Source organism: Podarcis tiliguerta, assembly GCF_965153285.1.
Source record: "Podarcis tiliguerta genome assembly, chromosome: 6".
Taxonomy (NCBI): domain Eukaryota; kingdom Metazoa; phylum Chordata; class Lepidosauria; order Squamata; family Lacertidae; genus Podarcis; species Podarcis tiliguerta.
Genome location: NC_139539.1, coordinates 90173080 through 90184281, shown reverse-complemented (window position 1 = coordinate 90184281; position 11202 = coordinate 90173080). Strand labels below are relative to the sequence as shown.

At 45.7% G+C, this 11202-nt stretch overlaps 1 protein-coding gene across 2 annotated transcripts in view; it reads right to left on the bottom strand.

The window, feature by feature from the left end:
* Window positions 1-1095: 1095 nt before the first annotated feature.
* The window catches only part of NIBAN1 (niban apoptosis regulator 1), a 101838-nt gene continuing 91731 nt past the window's right edge, over window positions 1096-11202 (bottom strand). Inside the window, exons 12-15 of one of the 2 annotated variants that reach the window (XM_083446302.1) lie at window positions 8323-8430; window positions 7087-7198; window positions 3190-5954; window positions 1096-2916 (exon numbers count right to left, since the gene is read on the bottom strand). In XM_083446302.1, coding sequence (XP_083302428.1) covers window positions 4429-5954; window positions 7087-7198; window positions 8323-8430 — 1746 coding nt within the window. In that variant the 3' untranslated portion in view covers window positions 1096-2916; window positions 3190-4428. Of the gene's footprint in view, window positions 2939-3189; window positions 5955-7086; window positions 7199-8322; window positions 8431-11202 lie in introns of both variants that reach the window. The other variant, XM_083446303.1, reaches the window with a different exon arrangement.

Below are 11202 nucleotides of genomic sequence, written 5' to 3'. Positions count from 1 at the left end.
ATACCTTGAGTTAAATATGCTTCAGGTTGAGCACTCCGCGGCAACCCGGAAGTAACGGAATGCGTTACTTTTGGGTTTCGCCGCTCGCGCATGCGCAGGCAAAATGGCGTCACGCACATGAGCGGAAGCTGCGAATCGCGGGACGCTAGACGTGGGTTGCGTTCGCTTCAGGATGCTCCAGGTTGATGCATGGAGTGGATGAATCAAGTCCCTATTCCAGCTCACAGCTACAAAAAGACATTTAATATACAGCGGTACCTCTGGTTGCGAACGGGATCTGTTCTGGAGGCCCGTTCACAACCTGCAAAGAACGCAATCTGCGTCTGCGCACGTGCGGGTAGCAATTTGCCGTGTCTGCACATGTGCGTGACATCATTTTGCACATCTGCACATGTGGCGAAACCCGGAAGTAACCCTTTCCGGTACTTCTGGGTCACCGCGGGACACAACCTGAAAACGCGCAACCTGAAGCAAACGTAACATGAGGTATGACTGTATAGTCCTCAAATACAGGACATATCAGATATTAAACTGATAAGAACAGATACTACACTTGATCTTAGCCAAAAGGCCGAGACGAGTTCTCAGCGCTACACTATTTTGTTCTCATGATATTGCAAGGTTTGGTTGTAAACATCACAAAGTTTGGGTGACTTGAGAGGGTGGTTTGCAGCAGCCTTGGGATGTAGTCTGCTGTTGATATTGCAGGCTAGGGTTCAGAACAAGGCTGGTTTGCAAAAAAGAAAGTGATCTTCAAATACGCAAATTTTAGTATCTGGAACGACAGTTTGAATGTCTCAATCGCACTGAGTAGTCATTATGAATTATTAGGTGCAAATTTTATGATAGAGAACACCAGACTATGCCTTCTAGCATAGTAAGGCAGGAATGGGGTTGTGGGTGAGCAATTTTGTGGTGGGTGACTCTCAATTTTGACCATGACTCAGGGCAAACATTATTTAATTTTCACCCAAAAATATTTGGACTTTTGGAGCACGACCTCTCTAAGAAGTACATGACAGCATGAAGAAATTATGTGACAGATCTAACATTCCTCATACGTACCAAATCACATTTTAAAGAAAAGACACAATGGAAGAGATAATAATATTTTATTTCGGCTTAAGTACTTGAGAAAGGTTAAAAACATTACACTGTGTTTCATAATTTATCTGTTCAGAAGAGTTAATCAAATGAAATTAAGAACCCACATAAAAACCCTGATACCTGGGACATCCTGCCCATGGGGAAAAAATTCTTTACATGTGAAGCTATTATATATTAGCTGTTGGTTTGAAGTTTTCTTAGAAAGTCAGCTTTTGAATTAGCAAAACTGGGAGGGGGGGACACAACTTAAAATGCGAGTTGGTTAAACAGATTAAACAGAAGAATTAAGGATTTGCCTTTTTAAGGCTGCAGTGCAAGATATGCTTCATTAGAGGAAGGAAGCATGCCCAACCAAAACAAGTGGGACTCGTTTCCAAAGGAACAGGGTTAGGATTTGATTACAAAATAAGCTTTATAGAGCTCCAGTTCCTGAAACCAAACAGGGAAAGCAGAATTACAGCGTGTATTGTACACATCACCATAAGCCAGAAACCAAAGCTTATTGTGAACAAGCAGTATTCTGGTGCATAACTGCATGGTCACTCCTGATTTCCTCCTCCTCTACTGTAAGCTACAAGGCATGACCTTGTAGTATTGTGATTCCCAAACCTGGAACTGTGACTTGTTTACAGAGAAAGAAAACCACAATCCCAGGCCTTACTTTCTGGAAGAGGACACTCTGCAAATCTGGGGAAATGGAATGATATAGCCATAGATATAAAATATCTCCAAAAACCCTTTCATTTGTTAACACTTTTTGAATAGTAAAGCAATGGTTTGTGACTGCAGAAACAAAATTACAGGTGTATGCAATTCAAGCATATTTAGGCGGCTCGCAAACGTCCGCTAAGAGATCAAGGATTCCTAATATTTAAGGCTGCAAACCTATGGACACTTGCCTGAAAAGAAATCTGGCTGAAATTGCTTCTCAGAGGACAACTGCCAAAGTTTGTAGTTCTCAGGATAAAAGTGATAAAATGTGGTGTATGATAAAATGTGGCGTCCATCGTTTTAAACCCTCACTGAAATGCTCAACTTTCATTATTTTCAAATCCAAATATAAAGGTTCTCCAAGACGATGGCTTTTCAGATTTCTCATATGTGATGCGAATGTCAAATATACCGTACACTAACTTATATTTTCACCAATGATAGCTTTCATCTCTGCCATGTTCAAGATACGCAAAATCAATTAAATGCCATTAAAATATATAAATTAACTCTAGTCTGGCTTATGACACATTTGCAATATGGTTCTTGGGGTTGTTGTTTTTTAAGTTGCCAACTCTTTGCACTCATAGGTCTACCGCTCTTCAACTGAAGTAACTTTTTAATGTCCCCTTGAATTAATCTACTGGTGTTGCCTATGTCAAATACAGACAATTCAGAGCTGGTTCCATCAGGTCCTGTTATTTAATTTTATTTTATTTTATTCTTGCATCATGGTAGCGATGCCAAACTTTCCAGTGGGTGTATCACAGACTAAGAGAGTACCACACATCTGGCACAAGTTTTCTGTGCCGCTCTGACCCTCTCCCCTTGCCAGGCCCTCCCAATTCGCTCCAGGCATGTCACAAGATCCCTTTGCCTACGCCACTTGAGGCAAAATACACATCCCCCCACAATTTTGGGCATATTTACTTGGCAAAAAAGAATCACTAAAAAGATGTTAACGATGTACAGTTACGTTTCTGAATCTATGCTAAGGATGAAATCAGCTTCATAGGTGCTACCTCTAAATTAGGACCTTTGTTCTGGTGTATTATTTGTTATCCAGATAGACTACATTTCTACCTTGGTTTTAAACAGCTGAACCGGCATACAGTGGTACCTCGCAAGACGAATGCCTCGCAAGACGAAAAACTCGCAAGACGAAAGAGTTTTTCATTTTCTGAGTTGCTTCGCAAGACGAATTTCCCTATGGGTATGCTTCGCAAGACGAAAACGTCTTGCGCTTTTTTTTTTTAAATCATCAATGCATTCCTATGGGAAACCGTCAATGCACAGTGGTGCTTCGCAAGACGAAAAAATTCACAAGACGAAAAAACTCGCAGAACGAATTAATTTCGTCTTGCGAGGCACCACTGTATTTAACCACAAAACTGAGAGTCTCAGAGATAACTGTAACCTGTCCCTGCTTCTAGGATGTCCCAGGACCCCTCCCTGGATATTCAACTTGACTTTTTTAAAAAAATAAAAAATAAAAATGTAAATCTCCAGAAAAAATGTGCAGGCCATTTTCTACTCAATTGCTCATTTAAGAAAGACGTGTGCTTCTGGCTTCCAGCATTGTGACCAATAAGAGCAAAGGCATTTATTGGGGTGATGTGACGTCGTGCACATTTTCCATGTCTAAAAGGATCGGAATAAATTATGTAATGTAACAAATATGCAAATCTCCTTAGTTTGCATAATATATGCATTTTTCATAATGCTGCTCTTCTTGGTATAGAACATAGACTGTTGAGACAAAAATTTGTTTATTTTGGGGGTTTTTTTAATGGCCCTGGCGAAAGCACCTAGCTGTAGACACGGGTTACAAGTCGCTGTAAACATCTGTCATTTTCTTTGGAAAGAAGGTATAAAGTGCTCTGCAAAAGGTGCAGAAGAATAGGATAGAGAAACCTGCCCCAACTATTCTAGCAGTTTTAAATATAGCAACCACAACTATGAGGAATGGAATCAGACCACTCCACTGTCAAAGTATCTGCCAAATGGGGGGTGGGTGGGAAATCTGCCCAAGCTTTTAAATACAGATGCAATCATTCAGCTATATCAAAGGTCAAAACTACATGCACAACTATGTTGTGCAAGACTCCAATAAGCAAATCGTTTCACCCCGTCATTTGAGATTTCCCAGCGTTTTCTTCTAAGCATGTTTCATGCAGATTTTTACTCTCCCTCAATGGTTACTTGATTTTATCAGGTCCTTGTAAGTTCTACTGACCCTTGGCTACAAGTCTCATTCCCGTGAGTGGGTCATCAGCCTCAATGAATATATTCTCAGTTTTAAAGCAATTCCAAGTGTTTAATGAGTTCTGTCGCTGACAGGTCACTCAAGTCTTCACCACTTTGGTGAGAGCAAGCAGTCTTTGGAGGCCAGCTTCCAAGTTGTGGGAACGAACGACGAACAAGAAGTAGTAAGTGGCAAAGGAAAGATGATTCAGACTATCAGCATTCTCAAGGAGCTGGAGATTCAACATGTAAGAGTGCTCTCGAATAGGATTTGAGAGTTTGAATAGACCTCTCTCTTCTAATTTTAAGGGTACTCTGATCATAAACCCTGCAAGGATGGGCTTTAGATAGCCAAGATAACCTTTTTCATTTCTCAGACTGTGGCTCAGGACAGTTGCCCCCAGTATCTCCCCTTCTGTCTTTTTCCCCTTCGACTGCATCTTCTGCATTTGGCAAAGGCACACTTGCTTGCTTCAAATCTTCCTCCTGAGCAGAGCTGATGCCTTTGGAGTCTAACTTCACTGACACCTCTGCATCGCTACCTTCAGTCTCTTTGGCTTCTGGAGAAACTTGCAGATTTATTGAGGCTATTGCCAACTTTGCAATATTCAGAATGGACTCCTGTGCTTCAGCAGAGCAGCCCGGGAAGGAGAGAGAATCCACTTCGGTCAGAACAGAATGAAGAGAGGGGACTTCTGTTTCTGGAAAGTCAGATCTTGGATCTTCAACATAAGGCCCTGCTTGGAAATGGTCATCCACTGGGACTGACTGAAGAGAAGGAAGCTCTTCTCTTTCCTGGTCATGCTTTCTAATTTCAGCATGTTGTTCTACCTGTGACTTCTCTTCTATAGGGACATGGGGAAGAGGGGAAGGGTCTCCTTCCCTCTGGCCAGATTTTCCACTTTCAGCATCTGGCTTTGTTTGAGATTGGTGATCAGGGCTGTCACTCTTCTCATCGGTGTACCATACGCTGATCTTTGTCTCAGACTCTGCCACTGGGCTAAGACCTAGTTCTTCACACACCATGGAAGGATCCGGGTGAGTAACGTAGCGTCCTTCCCCAGAGACACTTGTCACGTTTATATAGTCCCCTTCCTCACTGGGTGGAAGGGAAATTCTTGTCACGTTTATATAATCCCCTTCTTCACTGGATGGAAGAGAAATTCTTGTCACGTTTATATAATCTCCTTCTTCACTGGGTGGAAGAGAAATTCGTGCCACGTTTATAGGGCCACTTTCTTCACTGGGTGGAAGAGAAATAGCTGTTGTGTTTGTATCGGCAGCTTCTGTGCTGGGTGGAAAACGTTCTTCAGAAGGTTCATGCAACTCATCTGTTTGGCATTCCTCTACGTTCCTTTCCTCTTCCTTATCCTTCGCTCCTGCAGGTTCCTGTGGCATTAGAAGCCCACTTTCATGAACTTGTTCCTTCTTCTCGGACGGAGGATCTGCTGGCAGTTCAATAGTCACAGTGAGCAATCTTCTTATTTCATCCACACCTCCAAGAACCGGAAGATTTTCCTCTTCCTCGGGTACCTTATTTTCACTTTCTGTGCTTCCACCCAAACTTGTTTCTACCACAGTGAGAAGCTGTGGGTCCACCTTCTCTTCCCTTCCTCCAGTAGGAATGCTAGATAGAGTACTGGAAACCTCTTCACTCTTGTTCCTAGCCTCGTGGCATCCATCCTGAGCCATTTTTTCCGGGGCGAACACTTCATTACTCTGAGCATCAGTAGCCAATGTCTCTATCAAGCTGGCGGAAGGCTTCCTAGCTGGGCTGGCTTGCGCGGATCCTGAAGGGGTCTTTAGATCACTCAGACTGGAAACACTTTCACAAGCCAAGTGCACTTCCTCATAAAGGTTATGTTTCTTCAAGTGGGCAGCCTCTTTTATCACTAAGCAGGAAATAAACAAAAAAGTGGGGAGAAAAGAAATTCAGCCAAAGGATGTGTAAGGGTGGAGACAGTGGCGTAGCGTGGGTTGTCAGCACCCGGGGCAAGGCAAGTAATTTGCGCCCCCTAACCCGGGGCAAGGCAAGTAATTTGCGCCCCCCCCCGCTGCACTGTCCCTCCGCCAGATAGTCCCTCGCTCTCTCTCCGCACCGCACGCCTGGCACCCTCCCCTCCACAGTGGGCGGCGACCCGGCGACTTGGATCGGATTTGCACAGCCAGCACTGCAGTGAGAGTGAGTGAGCCAGGTGAGCAGTGAGCAGAGTGAGCAGAGAGCTGCGAGTGCGAGCGCGCGCCCCCCCAGATGTTGCGCCCGGTGCGGCCGGCCCCCCCTGCACTCCCCACGCTACGCCACTGCGTGGAGAGGAAAGCAGGAAAATGACACACAATCCTAGAAAACCCAGGAGGTGGGGATTGTCCCTTCCCAAATAAATTGTTGATCTTGCTGGGTTTCTGCCCTTGAATCCCACTTGTGAATAAGCTTGGCTAAGTCTAGAGGGCAGAGGGGACTGGCAAGACCAGAGGTAAGGGGGCAAGAAACACAAAGGCTCCTGCTGGATGTGGTTGCGAGAAATAGGTCAGGGACATGGGCTTGGTGGCATCAAGAGCTGGGTGGATGAACCAAGGGGGCAGGTATTGGCTGGGTGATAAGGCATGGCTTCAGGAGCCTAGACTGTCTTCACCCCCACCCCCTGAAAAGTTCAGCCTGTTAGAGGGAAGATTAAGGGTCTGGAAGACATCTTAGAAGATGGAGCAGAGTCGTTCTGTGTTGCTCCAGAGGGCAGGAGTAGAACCAATGGGTAAAAATGACAGGAATCAAGATTTCAGCTAAAGATTAGGATAAATTTTATAATGGCGAGAACTGCTCAGCAGTAGGGCAGACCATCCAACCCTGTAAAAGCTTTGAGGGTGTGTTTTTTTGGGGTGTGTGGAACCCGTAGAGTCAGTAAACATCTAAGGAAGGCCACCATCTAAGAAGAAACTAAATGGATAAAGCCAAACTTCCTATCTCGAGAGCGGCTGCCAGTTTCTTACTTCGCGGGATGATTATCATTTTGTCACAGAAAGCAAAGTTACCTTTGAGGGCTTCGTCGAGCAAAGTTTGCAGCAAAATCTCTTCGTAGACGTTTTCGACTTGGATCACGTTGTTGTGCTCGGCAAAAATGAACTGCTCGTATTTCTGGAGCTCCTGTGTGGTGAGACACAATGTCAAGAACTGTACATAACAAAAAAGGGAGAGGCTACTGTCTGTTTTTGAGAAACGCATCCTAAAGTCAGAACATATTTTCTTGGCTCCAAGAGCAGGAAAGGAGGATGACCAAGGCTTCATAAGCCCATTCTGTGATTTAAAAGACATTGTAATATTTTTTTGGGAGGATGGATGGCGGCTAACAGATTGAGGTTGAATCCTGACAAGACAGAAGTACTGTTTTGGGGGGACAGGAGGCAGGCAGGTGTGGAGGATTCCCTGGTCATGAATGGGGTAACTGTGCCCCTGAAGGACCAGGTGCGCAGCCTGGGAGTCATTTTGGACTCACAGCTGTCCATGGAGGCGCAGGTCAAATCTGTGTCCAGGGCAGCCTTTTACCAGCTCCATCTGGTACGCAGGCTGAGACCCTACCTGCCCACAGACTGTCTCGCCAGAGTGGTGCATGCTCTAGTTATCTCTCGCTTGGACTACTGCAATGCGCTCTACGTGGGGCTACCTTTGAAGGTGACCTGGAAACTACAACTAATCCAGAACATGGCAGCTAGACTGGTGACTGGGAGCAGTCGCTGAGACCATATAACACCGGTCTTGAAAGACCTACACTTGCTCCCAGTATGTTTCCAAGCACAATTCAAAGTGCTGGTGCTGACCTTTAAAGCCCTAAACGGCCTCGGTCCAGTATACCTGAAGGAGCGTCTCCACCCCCATCGTTCAGCCCGGACACTGAGGTCCAGCACCAAGGGCCTTCTGGTGGTTCCCTCACTGCGAGAAGCCAAGTTACAGGGAACCAGCCAGAGGGCCTTCTCGGTAGTGGCACCCTCCCTGTGGAACGCCCTCCCAGCAGATGTCAAAGAGAACAACAACTACCAGACTTTTAGAAGACATCTGATGGCAGCCCTGTTTAGAGAAGCTTTTAATGTTTGATGTATTACAGTATTTTTAAAAAATTTTGGAAGCCACCCAGATGGGCAGGGTATAAATAATAAATTTATTATTATTATTATTATTATTATTAAAATGCCCATTCACAGTGATAAGCCCAGTAGCTTCAGTATGCAAATCCTTCCTCTCCTTTCAACTCAAACACAGGTATTGTAACTTACCGGCTTACACGTTGAAGCCAATGTCCGCTGAAGTGTGGGCAATGAGATTTGGACCAAGGCATCCTGAAATATCTTTTTCCGGGCGGTACTGCTGTCATAGTCATATTGCTGTCAATTTAAAAATAAATAAATAGAATCAGCTGCGAGATCTGAATGTGCTGGCAAACATCTCCCAGCTTTCTGCACAAAATCAAAGTAAACCCCATCCAAAATCAGTGCACAAAGGCAATCGTGGTTTCTTTTCAAACTGCTCCAGGAAGTCTTTGGAAACAGTTGCTTTAACCAAGTCCCTTCTTTTGTTCTTGCAAAGTATAACGTGCACAATCTATAAAATCCACATCTTAAATATAAATGTGTGTGTTTGTGTGTGTATATAAGAAGTGAACACACACACCTCCTCAAAAGACTGCTTGTTCTATCACACATGACTCACTTATCATAAGTGTAATTAATAAAATAAGAAGCATCCGATGCATTTTTTATTACATTTATTCTACCTTCAGATTGTTTCCAATCTAGTAGATTAGAAAACCTCAGATTAATTTTTGCTTTCATTCCAATCAACAACTGGATACGCACCAACCACACATTTACAAAATGGCTACAGCAGGGTGAAAGGCGCAAAGAAGGACAGGGCTTCGGGACCTTTTAATAACTGGGGGGGGGGGAGGGAAGCACAACTTATCACGCACTATTAAAACAACAGAAATTGTGTCTTCTTTTGCAACCAAGCTAGAGCTGTTTCATGATTACATTCAGATTGAGACACCCAATAATAGCAGGAGTGGCCGGTATGACAGAGCGGCATTACAGAGTCCTTCAGATCCATTTCTTCCCCGAATATCTATTAATATGTACTATGAGCACTTACCGTATTTTTCCGTGTATTGGACAAGGTTTTTTGACACAAAAATCATGTCCAAAAACTGGGGTCGTCCAATACACAAATAGTGACATGCTGTGCGCAGGGAGCGATCTGGGGGCGCTGGCTGGCGGCGCGCAGCTTCCCCCGATGCCACTGTGTGAGGGAAGCATCATTTCCCGCACGTAGCGGCATTGGGGGAAGTTGCCCTCCGGCCAACAAGCTGGCTGGCTGGAGCACAACTTCCCTCGATGCTGCTGTATGAGGGAAACACTCCCTACCTGCACGCAGGAAATGATCTAGGGAGTGTTTCCTGTCTGCAGCTGCGTGGGGGGCGAGGCTCAACGACCATGGGCCATCTTCCCTCATTTTCTTAAAATTGAGTCCCCCAAAATGGTGAGGGTCCTTATACACGGGGGCGTCTAATAGACAAAAAAGTACGGTATTTCCATTTCTGAGCATTGGGCACGAGTACCTGGTCAAAGGCCTGGAAACGATGCCTTATGAGGAACAGCTAAGAGAGCTGGGCATGTTTAGCCTGGAGAAGAGGAGGTTAAGGGGTGATATGATAGCCATGTTCAAATATATAAAAGGATGTCACATGGAGGAGGGAGAAAGGTTGTTTTCTGCTGCTCCAGAGAAGCGGACACGGAGCAATGGATCCAAACTACAAGAAAGAAGATTCCACCTAAACATTAGGAAGAACTTCCTGACAGTAAGAGCTGTTCGACAGTGGAATTTGCTGCCAAGGAGTGTGGTGGAGTCTCCTTCTTTGGAGGTCTTTAAGCAGAGGCTTGACAACCATATGTCAGGAGTGCTCTGCTGGTGTTTCCTGCTTGGCAGGGGGTTGGACTCGATGACCCTTGTGGTCTATTCCAACTCTATGATTCTATGATTCTACCTGGCATGGTGGATTTCGTCGCTACAGCTCACCTGGCCAGGGGCAGGGCAGCATCAAAGTTGCAACTGTGTGAACGCACCGACAAGGCTGCTCCACTTCCCTGTGGGGCGGTGTTGTGGGCAGGCCACATGGCCTCCTGCACACAGGGAGTCCCCAGTCACGTCACGGACCCCAGCCAGCCAATCCAGCTGGCCAAGGGGCATGGCTTAGCTCATTTAAGCAGTTGCCGGAGGATCTCCCTTCTTGTTCCTTCTCCCACCCTCTTTTCATGCGTTCAACATCTTGGCCTTGCTATGGACCTCGGTTGGTCGCCTGTTGAGGTGGCATGGTAGGATTTTTTCCACTTGGCAAATTGGCACTGGCCATTCGTTTTTTGCCTACCTCATAGCAATCCTCACAACTTTTGTAAGGTTTGGCGCATTGGTAGAACCTGGTTCTGGGGAGTGGAGGTTGTGACCATCACCTGCCCCTCCATTTTAAGGGTATTCCGTTAAAGGGATCCGGGGCTGCGGATCTTGTCCGAAGCCCGGCTAGGGGCTAGGGCCATGCCATGACCCCATCAGGGACCCTGGGGGAGCTCTTAGTTGATGTACATCAACAGGGCTCCCCCTATTGGTGGTTGACCCTCACTGGACTACCTGCATGGCAGGCAGGAGTCAGATACAGTGGTACCTCTGGTTGCAAACTGGATCCGTTCCGGAGGCCCGTTCGCAACATGAAAAGAGTGCAACCTGCAGCGGCGCGTCTGCGCAATGCGCAGGTTGCGATTTGCCGCTTCTGGGCATGCCCGTGACATCATTTTGCGCATCTGTGCATGCGCGAGCGGTGAAACCCAGAAGTAACCCTTTCCGGTACTTCCGGGTCACCGCGGGACGTAACCTGAAAGAACGTCACATGAAGCGGACGTAACATGAGGTATGACTGTATAGTCAATTCAATTCAATGCCTAATAAGCCAATACCACTCACATTCTGTAACCAATAAAGTTGTAGCCTTTATTTGCCCATTAACCTAAAATACTGTGTCCAGATGTAATTATTCAACATAAGGGGAGGCCTCGGGGTCTTGACACGCAAGAGAGCCAGTCTGGTTTTGCTGGTGCATCTTCACAGCCCTG